Below are 25,123 nucleotides of genomic sequence, written 5' to 3' on the forward strand. Positions count from 1 at the left end.
TATCAATCGAGAGCGTTGTAATTTTTTATAATTTAATCATTCCGTCGCGTAATTCCAAAGTTTATATCACTGTATACGTATCAATGCATATTGTAATACTCTTCGCGTTATACTCAATAGCACAATCCAATTTGAGATACGGATATTTGAACAGGCGTCTCGCTAGAATATTTTCTATTTTAAAAACTTATTTCAGAAGTAACTTGAAACTTATTCTATACAAAAGATGTCTACAAAACGTTCAGCAAAGGTCGAAAACCCGCAACATTAATTTATACGCTATATTAAGACACGTATGCGAATTATGCCGCGGTAGTAATAAAGTAGACATATGCCAATTGGCAATATTCCCGGGTCCGCCGACGTGGGGCGGGGGTGGGCGGGTTCAGAGGGGGCAAACGAGTATTTGTGCATACGGGCGTCTCGCGTACAACTTTTCGCATAAAACTGCATAAAACAACAGCAGGCTGGCGCGGCTCTTGATTTGCGAAGTTTTATAGTAAGATGGCACTGTTCCGGCACGAAAATGCCCAGTATGAGAAAAGTTAAGTCCATTTACAAATATGCGCACGCCTACGGTGTGCTCCGGAAACGAAAGGCTCGTGAACCAACTTACGGAGCGGAAAATACGCGAAATGTTATCTACTACGCGAGGTCTATTTCCCTCTTTAACCTACTCCATTGTTATCGTCAGTATACGTTGGCTACGGTTATTACTCGAACCGTTTCGAGAAGCTTCCGACGATATTGCTGACACGCGATAAATGTCCAATGTCGCGCGCAACGGTCGATCGCGGTAAGAAGATAAACAGCGTTTCGAAGAGGGGACGACAATAGGCTTCGATCGATGGAAATATTTTCATCGGGGATCGATCCGTCCCGATCGAACCGTTTGTTTTCGATCCTTAATCCGTCACGATTGTTACGATGAGTCACGGCACCGCATTCGAACCGGTTCGTTCAGCGGTGCTATTTTCATGTTCCACGCGACTCGCCCGCTGCGAATATTCCCAGTCGGTCGCCGCGTTCGTCGTTAACGATCGTTTGGAAGTCGTCCGATTAGAAATTTCTGATACTTGGCCGCGGTGAACGAGACCAGAGATTACGGCGCAGCCGAAAAATCGAACGTTCTGCACACGTACGACAAACAGGCTGTGTGATTAACGAACGTGACTTTTCGAGCACCCCAGTGCCTCTACGCTTCGCCCCGGCACGTACTCTCCGCACGCATGCTCCTTTCGCTCGAAACAGCTTCTAGCTAGACTGTCACGCGACAAGATCACGAATATGACCTTACCAATTGCCAAGAAATTCTCTGGTACGCGTCGACTCTGCGCGCGCTCGTAACGACGCTCCTTTCGAAAAATCATCAGACTCTCCCTCGCGAAGGGACAAGCCAATAAGTAATTCGAAAAACTACCGTTTCGACTGGCTTCCCCCAACGGAAACGAGAACAACTAATTTCAAAGGGACACAACAACGGTCGAACGTCGAACGTGACCGATCCATCTGTCGATGCGGTCAGCCTCGAATCCCTATTCTTCCGTCGTGCGCATACGTGGTCTTTGCTAGCGAATTTTAAACGAACGGACGGGGCCAGCGTTCTCGTTTAATTATCGTAAACCGAGGGGAGAGGCGTGTGTGTGTGTGTGTGTGCGTACTCACCAGGGAAGCTGTACGTGGACGCGACGAAAGACGCCACGACGAGTAGCACGACACCGACGGTTTTCATTCTCCTTTCCTGTTTAGATAGGCTGCGCCGGGAAAAGTCGCTCTGGTAAAGCCTCTGGGACGATGATTCGATTAGTACTGGCGGGTTTGGCCTGTTGCGAACGGGACTGTCACAGAACTCGCGAGGGGATCAAGGTCACTCACAGAACCAGCTCACTGAAACTCGCTGACGCTTTGCACTACGACTTTTGTCTCGCGCCACTCTATATGTGATTGTCCGCCCGCCGCTCGACCAATCGCGGTCCTCCTCGTCCCGGTCACGTGACCGGACGGTTCACGTGACCGCGCGGCGCGCTGCTTGACTCATTCGAGAGACTTCCCGGTATTATTTCAACGTCGCGCTCCTTCGCTGGTCGAGTTTAACGGCTGCACCGTATGCGTAACGATCGCGAGCGTCCTCTTTGACGATGAATCTCGCGTGCAATGAAATTTATCGATACGGTTCGCTGGCTCGAACACGACGGACGACTTCTTTTTCATTGTTACCTGGAACTGCGAGCGTGTAATTACTCGTCGATCGCTGGCGAATGGGTACAGAACACTTGGAACGTGTACGATTGATAATTCGCGAAAGGAGTAACAGTCAGCCGCAGCTGCGTTTACTCGCTTCCTAAAATGTACCTGCGCGGCGTTTATGGTGCACGCGTACACCTGGATTGGAACGAAGCGGGGAGTTTTATGGCAATGAAATTTGATAACCGCCGTCTGAAATACAGAATTATCGTTTCCGTGCGCCGCTTTGCCTGTGCACGAGCGATGGCTCGTGTGTACGCACTTCGTTAACAATCCATTATAGTCTGCGTTTCCGGTTTTATCGAATCGCGCGGAGAGTATTTGAAAAAGCAAAGCTAATATAGTTATGATGTGTTCGAATGTATTATAAAAATCGCGTATCCTTCGACTCTCTGTTCGTATCGTGGACGTTTAAATTTCGCTTCCTGATTGTCGTGGAGTATCACGTTGTACAGAGTAAACTCGAAGGATGAGAAATAAATTTCTCCCGATCGTTATTGTCGCGAGCTAATTGATGGCAGATGTTTTCCTATCGAGTCAAAGTCTCGTAACGTTCTGGAACAACTATTAACCGGTCTATAATTGCAGTATAGCCGCAGTCGTTGATTGCAGTAGAATGGAACGGTACATATAATTGGTTTCACCGCTTCCGTCTTTGGACGCTTCTGGTCGCTTCAAGATACTACGCTTCCCCATTAAATGTCAAGGCAAGTGTGCGCATCGTTGGAATAAAATTAATTCAGATATAAAAGACGGGAACAGCGGTTGCGCCATATTTCCTATTGCGCTTATAAACGAAGCATTTCTGAACGAAGTCGTGGCAATTCAGACTGCTCGTAGATAATCTTAGGAATTTTCCAAAGGTACAATGTATCAACGATCTATTTCCACAAAAAACAGTTTACGTTGAATCATTCCGCACATTAATCGGTTCTACATCGGTTCAAAGGTGATAACGTTCTCTGCTACCATCACATTGAAATTTGTTACGTCTTTTCTACCTCTATGCTCCTATTACATCGAAATTTGTTACGTTTTTGTGCAGTTAAAGCAAGATCAAACGTTGCGAATGTAGTTTCATCATTTCTTAAATGGAAAGTTCTGATTATTTTTAAAAATATAACGAGCTTACGCAATTTTATTTACTCGTACTCAAACGTGTGATGCAACGCAGGCTGACGCGGCGGAATAATACGTTTTACCTTGTACATATTTTTACAAATTTTATTCAAATTAGACGGAGACATTAATAGCACGTTCACGGACAGACATAACCGATGATTTCACACGGAAGACTAACTGTACACGGAACAGTAACGCTAGAGTACCCAATAATTAGTTGCGATCGTATGAAAAAAGAAGAAACAGGGGCAAAAGGAAGCCAGATTACAAACTTTTTAACCTCAGTACCGCCGGTACAAATGCACGTGTGCCACTCTACGGCCACCACTATCCTGGCGATAAATCGGGACGTTAGAAAATGTGCGGCTACTTTTTCCAGTCTACGAGCGAAGGATGCTTAATCACTAGCGAATAGAGAATTTGTCGATGGTACCGCGTAGTTCGTCTTAGTTAATGATGCAGCTCCAACCGGTCACCGATCACGCGAACGTTTCGAACGACCGCGCACGGGAGTACATATAAATGGAAGACACTTGGAACGGGTACGCGAGCCGTTACGACGCACTTTAAGCGATCATACCGGCCGTAGAATGCAAACGAGAGGTTTCATTAACGCGGCTCTGTGTGTTTTAGCGAATTTTCGAGATGCTACCGTGGAACTGTGCACGCGCATAGCCTAGCTCAGTTCGAAAGTAAACTGTTGTAGGGCGCAGTCGACCATCACGTGCAAAGGGTAGGTGGTAAAATGGGGAATGTTCGCAAATTCGTTGCAAAGAATTGAACGCAGCTTTTAAACGCTATTCTCCTTTTTATATCAGAATATAGACCTCGAATTAAAAATTTTCCTTCATATGGAAATAAAAGTCTGTTTATGAGGGTTGATAACAATGTTTGATCTTCCAAAGCAATTACTCATCGCTCTATCAAGGAAAAAAAGTTCATTTCCAAGTCCACAACTGTCACGCTTGTTCAACCGTCGTCGATTTCGCAAGGACGCATTCCTCGGATCGACCGTGACCACGTGTTTCATTCCTGCTTCTCTGTTTACCGCTCGCTTCTTCCGACGCAGCGATTCAACGCGGAAAATGCGGAATACCGCTCGAGGGACTGGCGAAATGATCGGTTTAATCGCGCGTCGAGTTAATAAAGCGAGATCATTCGAGAATACGCGCGTTTTCCCACGCTCGCGACCATACTGTCGAATATAAAATTCGCGCGAGTGCTGCGTCTCCGCCATTTTACGTAAAATGGCGAGCGCTAGAATCAGACGACAGAGGCGGTAGTCGTTGATAATCGATGGGAATATTTGTAGAGAAACTCGCGATAGAGATGCGTTACGAGAAATAAAATCGAGTCGAATTTGCGATAGGTCGATGAATAAAGCAACAAGCGCCCTTTTGCATCCTTTTATAACGTGGGAACGATTTACTTGGCGCGTTCCTCCGACGACACGCGGATGGCTCGTTGGGGCCGTGAAATTCGGCCGTGAAATAAATCGGGCGATCATCAGTTCCCGTGGGAATTCCGGTGGGAAGACTAGGCAGTGGCGTTAATTCGGCGTTCTCGTAAACAACGTGGCTTGCGTTCCGAATGTACGGGGATTTCCGGTGTTTTATCGGACACCATAAAGCCACGCGTTACCATTTCCCCGCGTCGATATCATGATGTCGGTCAGGCGAATGACTTTCTACTTGTAATCTCTTGCCAACTGCTGCGACACGTCGCTTTCTTTTCTGTTCTTTTTTCACCTTTATCTTCGTGGTTTCCCGCCACTTCTCGTTTGCGATGCAAACATCTCTGTCCGTCGATTGTGTCGGTTGCGTAATTCGTGGAAATCGAAGATGAGATCGAAGGCTGCGAGACAAGACGCGTGATTTGTATACTTCTTCACGGAATTGTCGAAGGATTAATAAAGTTAGATCGATTGTGTTACTTGAAATTGTGGAGCTGCGTTAAGCTGGATTATTTCAACGATTCCGCGAAGGAATGATTTCATCGACGGCGAATTTAGAGAATAACGTAAGCATTCTGGTTTACATTTTTAAGCACTCCTTTCATCGTGGCTGCCTGTAGATGTTTGTATTATTATAATACGAATTTTCTCCGAACCTTCTTTATTTCCTTAAGTATTCCACTTTAATGTAACAGCCACTTTGGATGAGTAATATCCTCTCTCTGTTTTCCTTAGTTTAACACTATTGCTCCTTTTATAGCCTGGCTCTCTTTTACCTACTTTTTATACCTTCGTACTCTACCATTAATCTCTATTGTTACCAAGCAGAAACGAAACGCTCGCGTCCCTCGAAACGGCGAGACTAATAATCCTGTCGATACAGTTCTATCCGCGACCCTTAAACCGATCATCCGTGTTCCTTATGGAACGCGCTTAATTTCAGCCAGCGTAACCCACCGGGAGGCGGACAATGAAACAATTCGCGATAACAATATTTCGCGTTCAAACGAAATTACTGCTTAGGCGGCACGATCTACGAGCAAAGTTTGAATAGACTTCGCCCGTTTTATGTACGTATAAGATCCACTTCTCTTTCGCGAACTAAGACGTTAACTCAAAGAACATCTATAGCGTATATATAGCTGTAGCAAAGTTAGATTTCGCCGTCGTTGGAATAATTGCCAGCCGTGTTATATACACACAGGTATATAGCTGTATGCGCAAATAAGAGATAAATGTCTAACGCTCGTACGATTGTGTTACTTGCTGGGGAGGAGGGATGGGTATCGTCGCTCGATGTATCTATTATAGTTTCGCGGCCATCTTCAATTTATACCTATGATTCAACCTCTCTCGTTCAGGTTTTTCTCTTCGTTTACGCGTTCGTCAGTATTAGTCACGATAAAGTCTGCAGTAGCTTGAACCAATTTGATGTTCAATCATTCTAGCGAATAAATAATTTTGTACATGTATTCTACATCACGTTTTGATTTCGTCTGCGTGCAATTTGTGAAGAATAGAGATGAAATTAACAGTCTAACACAGTTTCACAAACTCTGTTTCGTAGAGGGTTGGTGCTCTGCAAATAATCGCTGAGTGTTCCACAAAAAATTCTGAAAGCGACGAAAAACTGGAGACCAACGAAACGCTGTCCGCTTTATTATTAAAACGTTCCTTTTATAGGTATGACACGAAGATTGAAATATATTTTTATTTCGTTCATCTAGTATATCTGCGTTTATCGTTTATTATAAGTAAGCGCTAAAATTTTTACTCTAGCGTTCTTGAGAAATTTTCCAACTTGAGAAGTTTGACACGATGAGAAAAGTTTGGGAAATATCGATTTGATTTCGGATTGGCCTGGACGTCGACCCTGATTCGGGGGTTCAGTCGACTTTGAATTTTGACAATGAGATGGAAATGCGTCGAGAGTATTTATTTGCGTCAGATTCAATAGGTGCTGCTTTTGAATGTGCATTGAAATGCAGGGGCGCATAGAACACGTGTAACGTGTATTAACAGTTAATACCGCGATCGTTCTTAGTACACGTGTACGTGGATTGCAAACACACACGCAGACGACTATTCAGTTACACGTGTATAAGCATAGGCAATTAAGCACTCGAATATGTAATCAACGTGGTAGCGAAATCAATTAAACGATTTATCACCACATCGATACACTTTTCTCTGTATCACGTATCGCTCGAAATGTATTCCGCGGTTGGAAGAAAGTTGAACGAACTTAAATAGGTTCTTCTTATTAAAAAACTGTAAATGGATGACCCGTCTCAATCGTTCGAATCGACGAAACTTCGTTTAGAACTTCAACCACTCGCGTTCGATAGTACTATTATTAACTTGGTTTCGGCAAAATTGTCCGTGAACTTTCGCGTGTCGAGTTGCCAAAATTTTTCGTGACGATATCTTAACTTTGAAATTCTCGAGCCTTGAGTCACGCGAAATCCTAAGAGGGTGGTTCCTGGAACTCGAACTTCCCACCGCTAGCTTATCCTAGAAAAGAGCTTGTCGAAGAAGAATGTTTTTTAAATATTTAAATACCTCACACATGGTGACGTAGGTAGCAAACGTTCCTTTTTTCACGAAATTAATTTTTTTTATATTAATGTTTTATACTAATATAATAGAAAGTAATGTTGCAAAATAGTGTGTTCGAAACACTGTACGACTACGTGATTTATAATTAATAATCTATGCTAGAACATTTAATATTAATTTCCTATTAACGCAATTATAAATGTAAATCTATGTGAATTATTAAATGGCCAGAGGTGCATGTAGAAAATTGTAATGAACTATAATTTAAAGGTGAAGCATCGCTTCCGCCATATTTGCATGCTCCCAAGGTAAATAAACCTATGTGAATTATTAGATATTCATATGCATAAAGATCGCATGCAATAATAATTTAAACGTAAGACTCGGTTTATAGAACATACATGATACAAATTTGTTTCATAATATTAAAGACCCTCTCACGAGTGAACTTTGTATTACTCACTAATTATATTGAAACTTAGTACACTTGGAGATCACTTGAAGATATTAGATATATTTCTCTTTTTATTACCAATGATCAACATTTAAGGGGTGAAATCAATCCTTAAAATTAGGGGTATGAAAGATAATATAACATGATACAATAACCAGTTTAAAATTTATATGTAAAAATAGAAAATTAATGATAATAATGTCGTAAAGCATTTCATGACAATTGACGACATGTGTCCAAATAGTACGCAACGTGTTCTTCTTCTACACGTGGCCTAATGTGGTGCTTCTAATGCATGGCCTCTTCTGATAAAGAGCTAGCAAGAATACTCTTTTGTTGCAGCTTATTAATTATTCCTACGAGTAACATCCTAGCATATGCTCTGCAACTACAAAGTTCTGGAATATAAAGATACATGCCACGTGTCGATTGATCGACAACTGTTCGATCCTCAAAGCTATTGTCTTCGAGGCTCACCCCATGCACCATCACGTCGATCTGTGCACGCTACTTCCATATAAAACACCATAACGTCTCCTTAACACCCTCAACTTTGACGATCGATTCCCTTAAATGTTAAATTTTTTCGATTAATCTTCTTTTATTTCCCTTAAATGAAAAAAATATTATGCTCAATATTATCAACTACTCTATAAGTGTACCAAGTTTCAACAAAATCGGTACATGATACAAACGTAGATTTACTTGCCAGTAAAGAATAACAAAGTTATTGATAATTTCACGAACAATTAATATCTAATTGCAAATCGACCTGTCATTCAAACTATAACCCAGTCATTCCGGATGGCAGCGATAATTGCTCTAATTCTATGCGCATACGTTACAGCACTACCTTGGCGCGTATTTACGCTTCAAACGAGACGATCAGACGTAAGATGTCAGGGCGTAATCTTAAAGAAACGTTCGTTTCTTTATAAAAATTGTCAAATGGTATTTACAGCTCGATGGAAGATACATACGCCACGTAAAAGATTTTCAACCGAGCCGTACCTTAGATAGTGTGTCGCCAGACTTGCTATTCCTCATTATCGGTTTAATGGCGTAATGACAGTAAGTATGCTTCTTCGAAACCGGTACCAGCACAATTGCGCGGCGCAAATGTTGAGTCACCGCAGCTGGAAATATCGTAATTACATCGTGCATACGTACGTGCATATGCTCGTAGCATACAGATATATTTTCTCCTTGGACGTGTACGGTCGACTTGCTAACGGTGACGTGTCCAGAAGATTCGAGCTTCTGCCGCGCTATTTGCACGCTGGAAAGTACGAAGCGATGCACTGCGACGATTTTAAACTTGCTTCGTTTAAAACGCGTGTCTTCCTTCTACCACACCCGCGTTCGCGACGCTGTTCCAGCGAAATTTAAAACAGGAGACGTTTTTTTTTTTTGCGATTCATGAAAATCGAGACTAAAATATTTAATTATCTATTCGAGTAATGTATTGAAAACACACGTGGATATTTTATAGTGAAACTGACAGTCGATTAATTCGACTGATTTATTCTCGAAATGTTTATCGATAAAATGAATTTCGTTTCCTTAAAAAGAATTCTGTCTGACTTTGTAAAATAGAAATGCTCGTGTCTAAATGCTATTCAGTTTCCAGGCGTATCGTTTGTTTGCAGTACACTTTACGTAGAAATTGAACATCGATCAGACCGTTCTTATCCAATGCGTTTTTTACCAGGAAGTAATATTGGCAGTTCATCAATATTTTCTTTGAAGCAGAGCACATGCTCCGCGAATGACTTTGAAGGTGTTACATGCGCTAAAACGTGAAATATTGCCTTGTTTAATCGATTCGTCCGATTCATCTTTTATTGACGGCCGGATCATTCTCCGTCCCGTGGACTTTGCAATGAATTCCGCGGACCATGAAAGGAAAATAAAATTGTTTTCTAGCAACTGATAAAACCGAGAAATTTAAATGCGATTAAAACGAATATTACATCGTACATTGATCGCTAAAGCACACTGGCCAAGAGCAGAAGTATATTTATTTCAATTACCGATACAGCATTTCTATTTTACTTGCTGCGAGCTGTGCAATGGAAATATTTATCCCGTTCGTCAAGAAATATTAAACACATGATCGTGTTATTATTAACACTCGGAGAATATTATTACACAGCTTTGATTAATTATATTGCTACGCTAAAATAACGCTACGATTATTTTCAGCGTTGTAAGTAATCGTCGGTTAGTATTTTTTCCAAGTTTTTCATTTTCTGCAATGCGAACTCGCAAAGGAAAATTCTCTAACACGTGGCTTTGTAACGTGGCCAGACTTCCTTTGAAAATTTTTTTACACGATTTGCCAGTTAAAATAGAGCGAAAGCGGATGATCCAAATTTCCCTCGTATCCACCCTCCTGTCCGAGATAGAGGGATGAAGCTTATACCAAAATTATTTCTAACAAACCATCCAGCTGCACGAACTTTTCACTTCACATCAAGTTATTATATTGAAAGAACCGAAATTTTTACGTCCAATTTTTAGTGGCTTAAAATGTTGAATCATTTCAACATGTCAGCGCGGAAACAGAAGCGAATCTCGTGTCGAGTACTCGAATACTTTGTTTTACTTGCGTTCAACCCCCAGGGTTCGTAGAGTAATGGCTTCTTAAGCCTTTAAAGAAAGGTGTTTGCGCCTTCTTCGACCGTTCATTCACTTTTCTATTCGATATTTTTCACAATATAATTAGCGTGGCATTCAACATATTAAAGCAAGAGAATCCCAAATCTTTTGTCGAGTGTCCTCATTGTTCATATAGCTCTTGTAACGTACAGATATCTTTCCAAGCCTGAATAATAAAGAAAACTGTTTGTTTCTAAAAAAATACTAACGAGAAATTCCATTTTCGAATTCATTTCCAGCAGTTAAAATTTCACTGGATTCTCTGGTTCGCGTCAAGTCTTCCCTAATTTATACAGCGTCGTTGAAAATACCCCGAGTTTCACTTGAAAACAGTGCGTCGCGAGCATTGTGATAGGAGTGTTTTACGGGAGACTGTGCCCCGTAGAATTGTTTCGCGACGTTTGATTGATTTTTCCCGCGGATCCACGATATGGCTCGAATGCGCTCGAACTCGCAACGGCACGGTATTCCTGTAAACGATGCATTATTTGTCTAGAAACGTATAAACACGCGCACCCTTCTCGCGCGCGGCAAGTATACACTTCTCTTTCATTGTTCCACGTTTCTATGACGTGGATGTGACCGATCCACCCTTATTCATCCAGTGGACGTCGATTTGGAAAAGCGTTTCCCGGCTTTCCCATTCATCGAACCGGCGACAATACGTCGCTTTATATTCATGTAACTATAGCGCCGCTTCCGAATTACGTTTTCTGTTCCCGTTCATTTCTTCCTGTGAACGGTTCGTTTGTTTTCTTCGTGCTGCTCGCGGAATCACTAAAGTAACCATCTCTAAGTTCGCGTTTTGCCTTTTCTGCCCTTTTGTTCCTTGGCGAACTAGCTATTTTTAATTAAAATTTATTGCTTGAATAGTTGTGGTAAATTTTGTCATTTTTAGAGAAATCGTTCAGAACGTACTGCTTCTTTGATCTTCTGACTTAACGATCTTGCAAGTCAGTTGATAACAGCTTCGATTCTATGCTTTAACATAAAAAATGATCTCTTATCAACTTTGTACGTCTCAGCTTAATTCTCCGCAATTTAAAAATTATCTGCGGTGCCTCAAAACATCATCGACGTACTGTCATCTCGATAAAAAGAGAAGAAGAAATCTCAGTCCACTATTGCAGTTGTCTCTTTCAAAGATTGCAACCCCCCAGACGTAACTACAATAAATTCTTCAGTCAACTAAAGTCTCATCAGCTACCAAAAGAAGAAAAAAAAAAACAAAAGCTACCCTCAAATATCATAAAACGGGAAAAAGTAATTCAAGGTTGCACCACGCGACAGCGAACCAATTTTTGACAGCGACTCTGAAAAGCTGAGCCATCACCCAGTGACCCCGCCGTGTCAAGCGGAGCCAGGTACTGCTTATAGATTACCCGCGCGCTCACGAAGCTGGTTGCTATAGCCTTCGAACAAGTTACCACCTGTGTGCCACCTTCCGTCGGCCCCGAGGAGTCTCTCCAAGGACTGTATCTAGTACGCGAGAAGAGTCGACCACGGTTAGCCACGCGGACAAGCGTCCCTGGTCGTCCACTCGAGCGGAACTGTCGAAAAATGGGAAGACCCTCGTCCTGGAGGATACCTGAGGCTGCTCGACAGAGATTCCACTCGGCTGGCGATTGATAAGCCATCGTCGAGGATAACTGGTCTCTCGCGAAGGCATCCACGAGCAGGAGACTAGAGAAAGGGACGCGATCTGGTACGAAGGCACGCGAAGAAAGCGCGTGCATCGCGGACGTAGCAGGAGCAGGTCCAAGGGGGTGATGTCTGAATGGGTGGTGTCTGCTCGTGTCGAGGTCGCGACAGCCAGGTGAACGCTGGCTCGATCCTTGATCGTGTGATCAGTCAGGCGAGCGACGAGGACCAATGTCTGTTGTACCGTTTGGCCAATTACAAGAAGGGCGGGGAGCTGATCGAGTCCTACAATCAGGGCGGCCAGGCGGAGGTGGAAAAATTGATTCGCGAGCAGTTTGGCGTTCTGATGTACGGCGACGGGAAGGGCCAGGTGATCAACCGGGCGGAGTACCTGCGTTGGAAGTTCCGTGACCTGGAGCAGGTCGTGTTACCGATCGAGGCTTCGTTGTCGCGGTTCGATCCTCTGGCTCAGTGGAACGATCACGAGGCGTGCTGGCAGATGCAGTACAGAGGCTCTCTGGGCGAGACTCTGCTCCACGTTCTGATAATATGCGACACGAGGATGCACACGCGAGTGGCGCGCATCCTGCTCAAGTGTTTTCCACGATTGGCCATCGACGTGGTCGAGGGCGAGGAATACCTTGGCGCCAGTGCCCTTCATCTCGCGATCGCGTACAACAACAACGAGCTGGTCCAGGACCTGGTCGAGGCGGGCGCGATCATCTCCCAGCGGGCGTTGGGCAGCTTCTTCCTGCCCAGGGATCAGCAACGGACGCATCCAGCGAAGAATACGGATTACGAGGGACTAGCGTATCTTGGGGAGTACCCTCTCGCTTGGGCTGCCTGCTGCGCGAACGAGAGCGTTTATAATTTGCTCTTGGACTCTGGCGCCGATCCTGACGAGCAGGATTCGTTTGGGAACATGATACTGCATATGGTCGTTGTTTGCGATAAATTGGTACGTATTCTTCGACGCGACTCTTCGCGTAGTTGAAATGATTCTATTCAGATTCTATTAGAGAAATAAGAGTGTTTCATTCAACGGGTCTTGAAAGTAACGTATTCATTAAATTAGTTGGGCTAACGCCATAAGGGGTTAATCTCCGTATACGGTTAAACGGCATAATCGAGTGAGCGTCCACGACATCAGACAGAGTCGATCGCACACAACCCGGAAAATTAATCGATTCACCATAAATTTCATTCCTCGTACCGGTAACCCCTATATCAAGTAAACAGTTTACTTGATTATCTCGTTTAACGGCGTCCCGTTAAACGGGGGCACTCAGGCGAAAATTAACTGCTAGTTACTTTCTACACCACTCTTCAAAATGCAAGTCACGCAGCAATTATAAATATTTCCCCAACGATATTGCCTCCCGCGCCATTCCCAATGCAAACGATACATCGTCCGTGCTTAAACTTTTAGTATCGGGAATAAAAAAGAATCACTTAGAAGGATATCGACTAACATTCACGTTCGACGAGTTGAACGCACTCGCAGAGAGATCTCGGAACTTTTATATCCCCTTTCTTAACTTCCACCCTAAAGCGAACTCTCTTAACCCTTTTACTACATCGCTTTCGTCATAATTAAATCGATACAGTTTTCGTTCGCTTTCAAAAAACAGTCTCACTTCCCAACAAGAATATCTACATTCAAAGGATCTGAACAACCCTTATTTTCACCAATTTGAAATTTCCACCCTCCAATGCCTAAGCTAACTAGCATCGATCGTAAAATTCACCGCAGCAAACGATCCTCGCGATGCATTGCTACTACACAAGCCTAGATTCTCTCGATTCTTTCCACGCGTGCACAGTTTCAAGAGTGAAAGGGTTAAAGGAGGGACGGCACGGTCGGTTCTCTCCGAGCATTCACCAAGATTCTCCGTTTTAAATAGTGTACGAAAGGCTGGTTGTGTAACGCAGGATATGTTCGGGTATGCCCTACGTCATCCGAAGCTTCCTGCTCGCAATGGGATCGCGAATGCCGCCGGACTGACCCCATTGACGCTCGCCTGCCAGCTGGGTCGCGCAGAGGTCTTCCGGGAGATGTTGGAACTCTCTGCACGTGAATTCTGGCGCTACAGTAATATCACCTGCTCGGCGTACCCCCTGAATGCACTCGACACGCTGTTACCCGATGGCAGAACAAGTACGTCGTAATGCTAATCGAATTACACGCTTTCGAGAATCGTCGTCCGGGGCCTCGTCGTTCACGAGCCACGCTCAAGTGGCCACTCACTTTGCGACGTACCTTTGTATAATTGTCAGGGCTCAAGGCTGAATTGTTCTTACGTCGTTCGCCCTCCTCCTGCACCCCCTTTCGAAGGGTGGAACGAGGGGTGAATGGCTGGTTTCATTGGTAATACCGTCCGAGTGTAATTGCGCTTTGTCGCGTTTTTCGAATCCCGATCGGACGCCTCCAAACCCCGATTGATTTTAAATGGGGAACGGACGGGCGCGCCTTGGAATCACCGTTCCGGCGGAATGCCGGAAATTTTCTGCTGCTTCCTGAGTTTCAATTTGCGGGACCAATGGGACGTTGCAATTTCTTTCTAGTTTTTTTTAGCATCGTGTCTATTTTTTATTTTGTAAAGTCACGTTTTCGCGAACGCGGTTAAACAAATGGAATATAGAGATTGGTTACGATGTTTAATTTTAATTCGGATATTTTGTATACCCTTGCATATTGTTTGCATGCTGTTTTTTGATGGATGGAGATATCTTTTTGTATGTAATGAAAAATGGAATGTCACTTTTTGGTTCTCGAACCGTGAACAACTCTGAGAATCTGAGAATTGGGAGTTACAAATATCTTTTAACGTGCAGCTGTGTCCTTTAATCTTTCTTTTTTTTTAAACATACTTCCCCACGGGGAACGAGATGATATCATCGTGGAAAAATCAACAGAATTTTAATGCAAGCACGTTTCAAGTACCGGAACAAACTAAGAACCGGGAATCGTATAAAATAACTGTATCTCAGGATAATTGTATTTAACATTGTTTCCCAAATTTATTGTTGCAGATTTCTATGCAAATTTGCCCAGGAAATTTGCAACAATTACAAGTCCTGCTGGAACTATTACCACTTAATTAGCGAATTTATGACTTTGCGGTACCGTTTCCACCTAGTACACTAAAAAGGGGGAGCTTTTTTAAGTTAATCACTTCATAAGATTTACACGTATACAATATTTAGTGAACTTCACGGTGGATAGCATTTCATTTTCCAAGCATTTGCTATAATTATGCAAGTGTCTCAATACTCGCGAACGGGGGTAGATATACAGGGCGTTTCTTTTACGAGCGAACATCACAGTATCTACTTTGTTTTTAACTTTATTAAATTAGTTTTTCAAAGAGCCTATTCACGAAACAACCCCTCAAAAACTACACAAACATTTGAAAAATTCTTCACGTGTTCAGTCATAGATGAAAAAATATTTAATTTTTAAGACCAACAGACTTAATAAATCTGCGCGAACACGCTCCGTACACACGATAACTCTACCAAACACCGGAACTGAAATCGTCCATAAAACGACCCAATCGTCCCCCGAGCGAACAGCAACGAACATCCGCACTCAGCACGTTATCGAACGCCGCGAACTCGATACTCCGTCCATTCTGAAATGTCCACGAGATTCGTCTTCGACAGAAGCCAGGCCCCGTCGCGATCTGCATTTAAAGAGCCTGGCAATCGGACTTGCCTGCCAAATTGTATCGAACTTTTCGACAGTCCCTCGAGCCTCCGCCACCCCGTCGCCATTGACTCCACCCGTCGAACTCGCGTAGAACCGGACGTATCCGCGATGCGGCGAGTTTTCTGGACGTTTAGGTGATTCATTGGGTACGTACGATGGGGTGGGGGACGGGAAGGACAGTGACAGAGAGTACACGGATGCTCCCGGAAGATTGTGCAACGGTGGAGAACCCGTAGCGACCCGCGGGCGGCGTTGGCGGCGGGGGTAAGAAGGAAGACAAGGGAAAGCGGGTCGTTGCAGGATGCAATTACGGCCATTTAACGAAGTTTCGAGATTAGCCGCGGACGTGGAGTTGGGTGCTCGCGTTTCATTTAGTTTCGGAATCCATTATCCTTTCGCCCACCCCTTGGCGTCCTCCGGCCGTCAGCCCTTCTCCGCGTTCCTTCGTCTCCCGTTGCTCCCGATCCCCCTCGTCTTCGCAAACCGCGGCGTGCATGTCATTCGATAGGTTCGATCGGTGACGAGCGCGGCCTGGTCCACCGCCTACCCCCGCGGACTTGTCCGCGCGACCCATTTCAGTCAGGTTTAAATGATAAATTTCGAAGTTCGCCGCGACGTATCGCGTGTACACCAGCGTCGCAGATTTATTAAGTAATCCACGGGACGATCCGCTGTTACGGATAATTTCGAGCGCCAGCTACGATGAAATTAATTAGCCGGCGATCATTTTTGGTGGGCGAAGATATCGCGTCGTGTACGACGGGTTGGAATTAGTGACGCGCCGGGGGTGGCGGTACATCCAGCGAGCTCGAGTTGGTCGCGCGACCCATTTCAGTCAGGGTGGGTGATGAATTTCTCTGTTTACCGCCGTGCACGGTATCCATTGAGTAGTTTTCGGGAAGTCCGTGTAGTTTCGACGTGCAACTTGGTACGCGCGAGACGTCGAATGTCTTTAAACCGAGGGCAACGTTTCCGTTAATCCCAAGTATTAACGGGACGGACGTGATTGGTGAACATAAGCAGATTCGTTATTGGTTCTCGCGTATTCTAGCACGTAGATATAAAAAAAAAAAACTGAACTAATCTACATTTTATTAACCTAGAAACGACAGAACTAGAATTGATACTTCCAAACTTTCGTCCATGGCGTAACATTTTAAGAATATAGTACTTTTGATTGCTACTATTGCAGTACTAATTGTTAGGTCTTTCTCATGATTTGTAGGCTTGTCAACTCGATGATTTAAATTTTGCCGAATTTTGCAAATTAATGTAGCGACCACCTCTAAAATAAAATTCAAACGATAGAGAAGAAGATATACAACTAAACAAAGGTTACGAAACAGGATGTCCAAAACGCTGGAGAACTAAACAGTGGTAAATGTGCGAGCGACTTGACGGTGATACAAGAGAAACGGTATTCAACGCAAAAAGAGGGCAGCTGATTACCGACAGATTGCACGATAGCAGAATCGAGTCGTAATTGAGTGTACTTCGAACGTAGAGGCGAGGAGTGCGCGAGGGTGGATACCGTTCGCTGCGAAAGAAAGGAGGAGCGAGACGAAAACGAGGGAAAGAGAGTAACACCGCTAGGGGTATACCAGAGGGGGTGAACTTTCGGCTTGCTCGCCTCCCTACGGGTACGCTTAATTACTCTAAGCCAAGGCCAGCCAGAAGTCCGTCAGTTAGTTAGCCGCGCGGCCAGTCCGCCGGGTAAACCAGCCAGCTAACCGAAGTCCAGACTTTCCTCTCCTCTTCCTCGTCGTTTCGCCCCTCTCGTTTAGTTCCGTTCAACTTTTCCTAAATTTTTATCTCCGCCCAAGAAACGAAAAGACTGCCGAGCGGTTGCCTCTAAGCGAAGCCTCGACTCGTGGAGAGGGTTAGTCTCGCTGGTAGCGGCGTTAATTCCTTCCTTAAAACGGTACCACGTCCCTCTTTTGTCGCAGGCGTCCCTCGCGGACTCTCGACGACACGTCGACGCGGAGACCTTCTCCTTTCACTCACCCCAGCCTGTTATACTTTCTTACCAAAAGTCTCCCAAAGAATCTTTCAAGACGAAGCCAAGCAGATTCGCCTGGGTATAACGGCGAACTAGACGATGGGTTGGGGAAACAAGAAAAGTATAGCGTCCGCTGGGAAAACAATGTTTCATCCGCGTTTCGCAGTTATCGAGCACGCGGCGAGCGAGAGGGTGCGCGAAAGCGTGCAAGAGAACGAGAGAGAGAGAGAGAGAGAGAAAAAGACCGATCGGGAACGGAACAGAGGGCGACCTATAATAAAAGCGATAAAGTTGATCGATGAAATTTCTGACGCCTCCTCGCTGCCGTGCGAAACGGCCCCGACGCGAACATCCATCGGCCCCGTGCGTTCGCGGGAACACAGAGAGGCACCCTGATATAATCTATGCCGGTCTATTACATCAGCGCCGATCGACTTTTGATGTTCCCTGATGGAATTAAGCGCGGAAAGATAGCTTAAATCGATTACCAGGGAACACGGGACGGCGTCACCCCCGCTAAAACGTTAATAATTATCCGGGCGCAGCACTTAGGGGTGATTATCACCGATAGCCGAAGAGGGAAGATGAATCGTTATTCAAGTTCGGTCCAATGTCCGTTTTTGCGGCAGCGGGACGAGCGTCCCCTGCCCGTCGATCTGCGGGATCGCCATCGGCAAGCTGAAGGGAGACACGGGAGGGAAACCTCGGACCGTGGGAGAAAACTTCCCCGACGGTTCCGCGCCGAAGTTAGATGTAATTAGGAGTTGCGGCTACGTCCATGTACCATCGGTAAGTCTGTCCCATGTGCGAACTTCCAACGGCTATGTGTCGAGCGGGGCCGCTCGATGTATCGTGAGAAATTGAAGATCGCGCAGCCGGAATTCTGGCCTTCCATTCGCGTCAACCGTGTTCGTCGTGGTTGCTACAGCGCGCAGTTAATAATTAGAGTCTACTTTATATTTGAATTCGTTCACACGGTTAATGGTTACTCTGAAGGATTTTTTTCTTTTTTTGGTTACTGTAACCAGCATTGAGGGATTGGAAATACAAATTTGGATGTAGCGATAATAAATACGGAGTTGTTACTTTGTTGGAGTTGGGTTATAATGTTCGAATATTATATTTCGTTGTTATAGCCGAGTTACTGCTTGTGTTTATTATCCGCCATGGTCAGTTGTTAGCTGAAAAAGGCATTCCATCTCATAGCTTTGCTCGACGAGTAGAATTGAAGAGAACCTTTCCACAAGTTCTACTAAAATTTTAGTCAACGAAAACTATGAAAACTATTGTACGCGTGTGTTCGAAGCAAACACGCAAGATTCTAATCATTTTTCTGAAGCAACACGTCTAAACTGTTTCAAATATCGTTTAGTATTAAATAAATTTCATTTTCAACTATTGAATCGCACCTTACGTTAACCACGCTCAATTATTCGCTCGACATTAACGTTAACGCGCGAGATGAGCATACAGGAAAGACTTCTTTCTTATTGAACATCAATTTGCTCGCGTCTGAACTGCGGGAATCGAGTTATCGAGCGCATGTTCGAACGTTACTCGATTATTTTAATATCGCTCTTTACTTTTCGAATTTCATATTACCGTCTCTGGACGGATAGGATACGCGGGTTAATCTCTTATAAGACGATATCGGATAAATAAACTTTGATCGATCCATTGAAATTCCGCCGCGAAGAATGGGAACGGAGTAATTCGTCTCACGTTTCGCGTGATTAATGCGACAGTTTCGAACTTATTTCGGGCCAGTGCTGGGTCTGGAATCGGGTTATACCGTGAATAAATGCGGTTAGTTTGTCGTGTTAACGTGGAAGTTTGGTTTCGACCTACAGTCTGGATGGTGTGTTAGCCGATTTTATGTACCGTGGATGCGAGAAGAAGAATTTCTGTATATCTCGAACTATTAACGAAGACTGTTTCAATTGGAAATTCGATATTCACAAAATTCTGAGTGACTTGCTCCGTTCGATTTAATTCTATTACGATATTCGAACCAGTGCCGATTTCAAAGCGTTCTCGTTACATCAGAGGATCTACTAATAACCGACGTTGCGTCAAAATGAACTGGACGATAGTAGAATTATATTTTTTAATCAGGATACCGGAAAATGTACTTAAACAAAGTACACTGAGAAAGTTTACTTCCCAAGAAATCTTACTTGAACCAGGCGAACAATTTTTTCCAGCAAATCTGCTAAAGATAAATTTAATTACACTGGACTAAAGCATCAGAATTCTTTAGACTTAAGAAGATGTTTCCTCGAGAATAAACAAAGTTGCTTTTCACGAGTTAAATTTAAATTTGAATAGTTATTTATGGAATTGTTTCGTACGAATTTGATTCACTTTCTTGAACGCTTTTCGAAAAATTCACAACTACAACCAACTTTACGAGAAACTTCTATACATAACATAAACTCGATCAAGTATTAACAGTAATTTCGATCGCTTTCAACGCACAATCTCACCGTATCTTGCACATTTCGAAGCATACCACCGATATACGTTTAAACATCACCGAAATTTATCAACTATCAACACGAAATAAATTCTCCTCGTCGCGAGCATTCGATCGAGGATTGAATTAGTTGCCCCGAATGCACCAATTGAATTCCTGAACATCAAAGTGGCCAGTGAAATTAATATTCGCGTACTGACCACGCGCCGTTAAATACTGAGGTGGATCTGGACTGACAATGAACGGCGGCCGCAATTCGTCGGCTGATCGCCGATGGATTCCGGTCTTCCTCCTTGACGAGGCTCCGTGGCATCGATTCGTCGAAGGCTGACTGGCGAACGGAAAGTTTCGGACCGGATCGGCTGCGGATATTCGTTGCAATTTTCCCCGCGCATCTGAAATTCAATTTCCCAGCCGAAAAGCTGCCGGCGAACTTCCCGTCAATGCCCGCGACGCCGCGATGGGGAGACGAGCCTGGATCGACAAGGGACGCGGCGAACGTTAAACCGTTTCCTTCGAAAATATCCAACGGAACCGGGGAACTTTCGCGACGCCTTAAGCTACCGTGAAAGCAGCTTTGCCACGGTCGACGACTGATTAAAGGGTCCGAAGGGGGCGAAGAATTGGACGCGACGGCGGTCTAGGCTGGTCAAAACGGATCCGATCGATGGCACGGCCACCACCGCCCCAGCCACCCCTCGTCCGCGAAACTTTTCGAAAGTTACAGGGTGACAAACACTTAATATCTCACGGCGAAGTCAGCTGAACAAAATTCGATAATCAATACGGATGACACGGTTTGAAGTTCGTTGGCCGTTGTTCAATGTTTGCCACCCTCGCCAAAACTCTTCCCACCCCCCCTCGACGTTCTCTGTACGCCGGGTTTCGCTCGAGGATTCCGTTTTTTTCTCTTTTTTTCTTCTTCTGATTTAAAGTACGAAAGGTGATCCCTCGGTAACCGGATTTAAGGGGACGCGCCGAGAGTGACGGAGTTTCGTCTCGCGTTTTGAACGCGCGTAAGTGACTTCCGTAGAATCCCTTTGGTGTTTTACGAGCGTTCGCCATTAATTGCGCGAATAATTTCGTTGCTCTGTTCGAAGTCACAAAAAAAAGAAAAAAAGAAAAAAACGAAATACATGAATAAACGAACGATCGAATCGAAAAAGAAGAGTCCCTCGAGTGATCGTTTCGTGCGAGCAGGGCAATAATATTCGATCAACAATCCGCGAACGAACGCGCGCGTATTCGACGGTTAATTTCCTAAAACATTCCGCGGCCATCGAGATATATCTTCGTTGGTATGGTCACCCGTAAAATTGCCAGTTCACCGGGTTTCGTACATTAGTAACAGCCCGTAACGGCGGCGCGGTGGCCGTCGTTTATGGGTTCAGCGCGGAAATGCAAGCACTGCATCGAACTAGCATTAGCTGACTTTCGGCGTACTTCACGGGGAAGTTCGCCTCGGCAGATTAACGATTCCGCGGAATTCTTCCAGGGGAAGGGCCGGCGTAAACTTTTATCTTTACATGCAAGAAAGTTTAGGGGCGCACGTGGCGTGGTTGCAGAAAAAGGCCGCCATCGGCCGCAGGGCCACCCGACGACGACGACGACGACGACGTGGGAAAACTCGTGTATCTAATATATATATATATACATAGAGAAAGAGAGAGAGAAAGAGAGAGAGAGAGAGAGAGAGCTGCTAATGCAAAACCCATAATTATCGCGGCGTAGAGAGAACCCTAAAGTGATGTTCCATTAACCGCAAATGGTCCTCACCGAATTTCTATTTCAGACTGGAACTCCGCGCTATTTATCATTCTGAACGGTACGAAGGAGGAGCACTTGAACATGCTGGACGGTGGTATTATTCAGCGATTACTCGAGGAAAAATGGAAGACCTTCGCGCGGGTAAGTGCGTCCACGTGACAATATTCTCGCAACCGCGAACCTTTCCACGGGCATTTTTCACGGATTCAACCGTAGGCCCGCTTCCACTCGCTTGCCCCGCGCGCTCGGCTACCGGTATCCATTAAACCGTTCCGTTAGGAATTTCTACTTTCCGCTCGTCTGCTTTAGGAATTTAATTGGTATCTTGCTGCTCGCGTGGTTGGTACACGGGCAGCATTTTTTAAATTTACCGTCGAGGACGTGTTATGGCCAGAAGCTCGCGCGTCCTCTTATTTCATTGTTTCAATTTCTGCCATTCCCTCTGCGTATCGATCACGACTTACTAACGCGGTTTGTTACAACGAGTTTTGCTTCGTTAGAGCATTTTCAGAGCCTTCTTTTTCTGTATCTACATATTATTTTCTATATTGCTTCTAGCGATTCGATATTCTTGTTCGAACGAGTGACACTTGACGTTTCGTTACTTCGACATAACGAAACGAAGAGATAATATTCGTCGCAAGTTTGTTGCATCATGTGCGGAAATAGCGTGACAAAATGAAAATGTTGTCGCAGTCGAAAAGATACGTATACCAATCAAAGTTATCTAGACTTGACAATAGCGTGACTCACTTCGAGAAAATGAATAGTTATTCAATGCGCTACGCGAAGCATTCATTTATGGTAATTGAATACAACTAAGCTACAATTATTTACTTTCTACATTTCGTAACAATTTGATATGTGCACATACGAAGAGAATCAGTTTTATTAACGTTATTAAAGTTACCCTCCCCAGTTAAATCGCAAGTATCCTCAGCTGAGTCAATCGCAATTAACTCCAGTGAGTCAACTCTGCAAAATTCTTTATCAACGATACACAATTGAACGAGAATAACGCTTGAGAATCGTACAATATCCGGATTCGGTTCAAAATTTGTCATTCAAACTCGAGAGATCGATGTCTTCAGTCAGCCATTCTGTACTCTACGCGAGGAGCCTCGAAGGAGGCAATCGATCGACCTACACGCAATACACTACAGTTCAAATTTTTCCTCTTGTCTCGTACACTACCTTCGAAACTCAATTCCAAGAAATTTTGAGTTATCTCTCAGGAAAAAAATATATCATACGACGCCACGCGTACCATTTATCGCGCTAATTATTTAACCAGTTAAGTGCGTTAGACGTGTATACTCGTCGGACCAAATCTCTACTGCGGTGCCTTTGACGTGTATACTCGTCGTGTAAAATAAAAAATTACCATTCACTATAAAAACTGGAAATTTCAATAAAATGTAATAAGAATATTATTTGGTGGTATGTTCCCTTTATATACATAGCTTGAAATTTTGTAAACTATTTCCTTATTTTTCTTGTTTATTCTTGCTATCTTCAATATTTGTTGTTTACGTATTTTATTACTTTTTGACAATTTTCAAGCTTTTAGTAAGAATAACGTATTCAGAAACGAATTGTTAGTTTTTTTGACGAATACACATGTAATCCTTCCTCGTTTTTCGTGAAATGTATAATAGTACCATTTGCCCTGCGTTCGACGTTTATACACGTCGTTGCTTGATTTTAATTCCGCACCCTGTGGTGATCTTCTGAAACTAAATTCCACAGTTAACTGGTTAAAAGTGCAAAGTCGATCAATAAGCAGACTCTCGCGATTTTCGTGCGACCTCGAAGCCACGTATCGTCACCGAGCGAATATCGGATCGAGTGAACTTAGACGTCGATTACGCGTCACGGGCATCCATTCTCGCCGCCCTTAAAACATTTTTGCCGCGCGTCAAACGTCAATCCCTAATAATAATCCCGCGATGATAATTGGACACGGTTGTCGGCCGGCCTAATTGCTCGAGCACGCGTAAGGAGTAACGGCCGGCGGGGATTTTCCAACGACAGGGCCGATTCGACCCGGTGATTAAATCGAGTGACGTCGAGCAGACGTTCGAGTGACTCTGGGAACGATTGTCATCCCGTTTGGATCGAGTGGCATCGACGTGTACAGCTTTTCCACGGGCGGATGATCGCGCGCGATTTATTTCGTCCGCGAGCAAGGGGGTTGCGCGATATCGCCGCGGATCTCTGGGCGATCACGTAGAACAACGACGGCCGTCGACGTCCGACCGATCGCGGCCATAATCGCACCCCTACGACCGCCTTTCGTGCCGCGAGAGGGTTAATGAGCGGACGTTTTTAAATCGGCCGGACATTTATTCTCGTATTCATACGACCAATGCCCAGGCCGTGCCAGATTTGTCTTGATAACGATTTCTACGCTCGCCACCGCCGCGACTATGCTTTTTCTTCCCTTTCGCGCGCGTTCTGCATAACAGTCAAGGGAACTCTGTTTAGCTTCGCGTTCAATGGGATAGATTCGATTGTTGGTATTGTGCGAACGACTGGCGAATTGTTGTTGTTCGCATCCAGGTATTTTTTAAACGATATATTGGTTCGTGTCGATTTGGGGTGGGTTTCGAGGATGTTCTTAATCCTTTGCGCTCTTTTGTCGAGTGTGACTTGACATTAGTAAATAAAAGAAATAGACAGATGAATGATATATAAATATGAATTATAATAAAGTTTAAGAGTCATATTTAATATAATTAGGGTTCAATGGAAAAGTTTCGATTGTTGGGATTGTGCGAACGATGGACTGGCGAATTGTTGTTGTTCGCGTCCAGGTATTTTTTAAATAATATATTGGTTCGTGTCGTTTAGGAGTGGGTTTCGAGAATATTCTTAATCCTTTGCGCTCCTTTGTCGAATGTGACTTGACATTAGTAAATAAAAGAGATAGAATAGATACAAGTAAATTTCAAATAGAACACTTTAAGTAGTGCAAAGGGTTAATGCACCGGAAGATGTGTATTTATTTTAGAACAGTTTCATTTCTATCGTTT

The 25,123-nt window shown here is 44.2% G+C and overlaps 3 protein-coding genes across 3 annotated transcripts in view; 1 reads left to right on the plus strand and 2 right to left on the minus strand.

Annotated features, from left to right (window-relative positions):
• The window catches only part of LOC143422556 (icarapin-like), a 54,571-nt gene extending 52,641 nt beyond the window's left edge, over positions 1–1,930 (minus strand). Inside the window, exon 1 of the mRNA XM_076893305.1 lies at positions 1,666–1,930. Coding sequence (XP_076749420.1) covers positions 1,666–1,732 — 67 coding nt within the window. The 5' untranslated portion in view covers positions 1,733–1,930. The remainder of the gene's footprint in view (positions 1–1,665) is intronic.
• Positions 1–25,123, minus strand: part of LOC143422531 (leucine-rich repeat, immunoglobulin-like domain and transmembrane domain-containing protein 2) — a 238,939-nt gene that overhangs the window by 25,725 nt on the left and 188,091 nt on the right. The window lies entirely within an intron of this gene.
• The window catches only part of Iav (transient receptor potential cation channel subfamily V iav), a 54,237-nt gene continuing 41,384 nt past the window's right edge, over positions 12,271–25,123 (plus strand). Inside the window, exons 1-3 of the mRNA XM_076893231.1 lie at positions 12,271–13,092; positions 14,067–14,292; positions 22,114–22,229. Of these exons, the coding sequence (XP_076749346.1) occupies positions 12,271–13,092; positions 14,067–14,292; positions 22,114–22,229 (1,164 nt within the window). The remainder of the gene's footprint in view (positions 13,093–14,066; positions 14,293–22,113; positions 22,230–25,123) is intronic.

This window comes from Xylocopa sonorina, chromosome 3 (assembly GCF_050948175.1).
Source record: "Xylocopa sonorina isolate GNS202 chromosome 3, iyXylSono1_principal, whole genome shotgun sequence".
Lineage (NCBI taxonomy): Eukaryota > Metazoa > Arthropoda > Insecta > Hymenoptera > Apidae > Xylocopa > Xylocopa sonorina.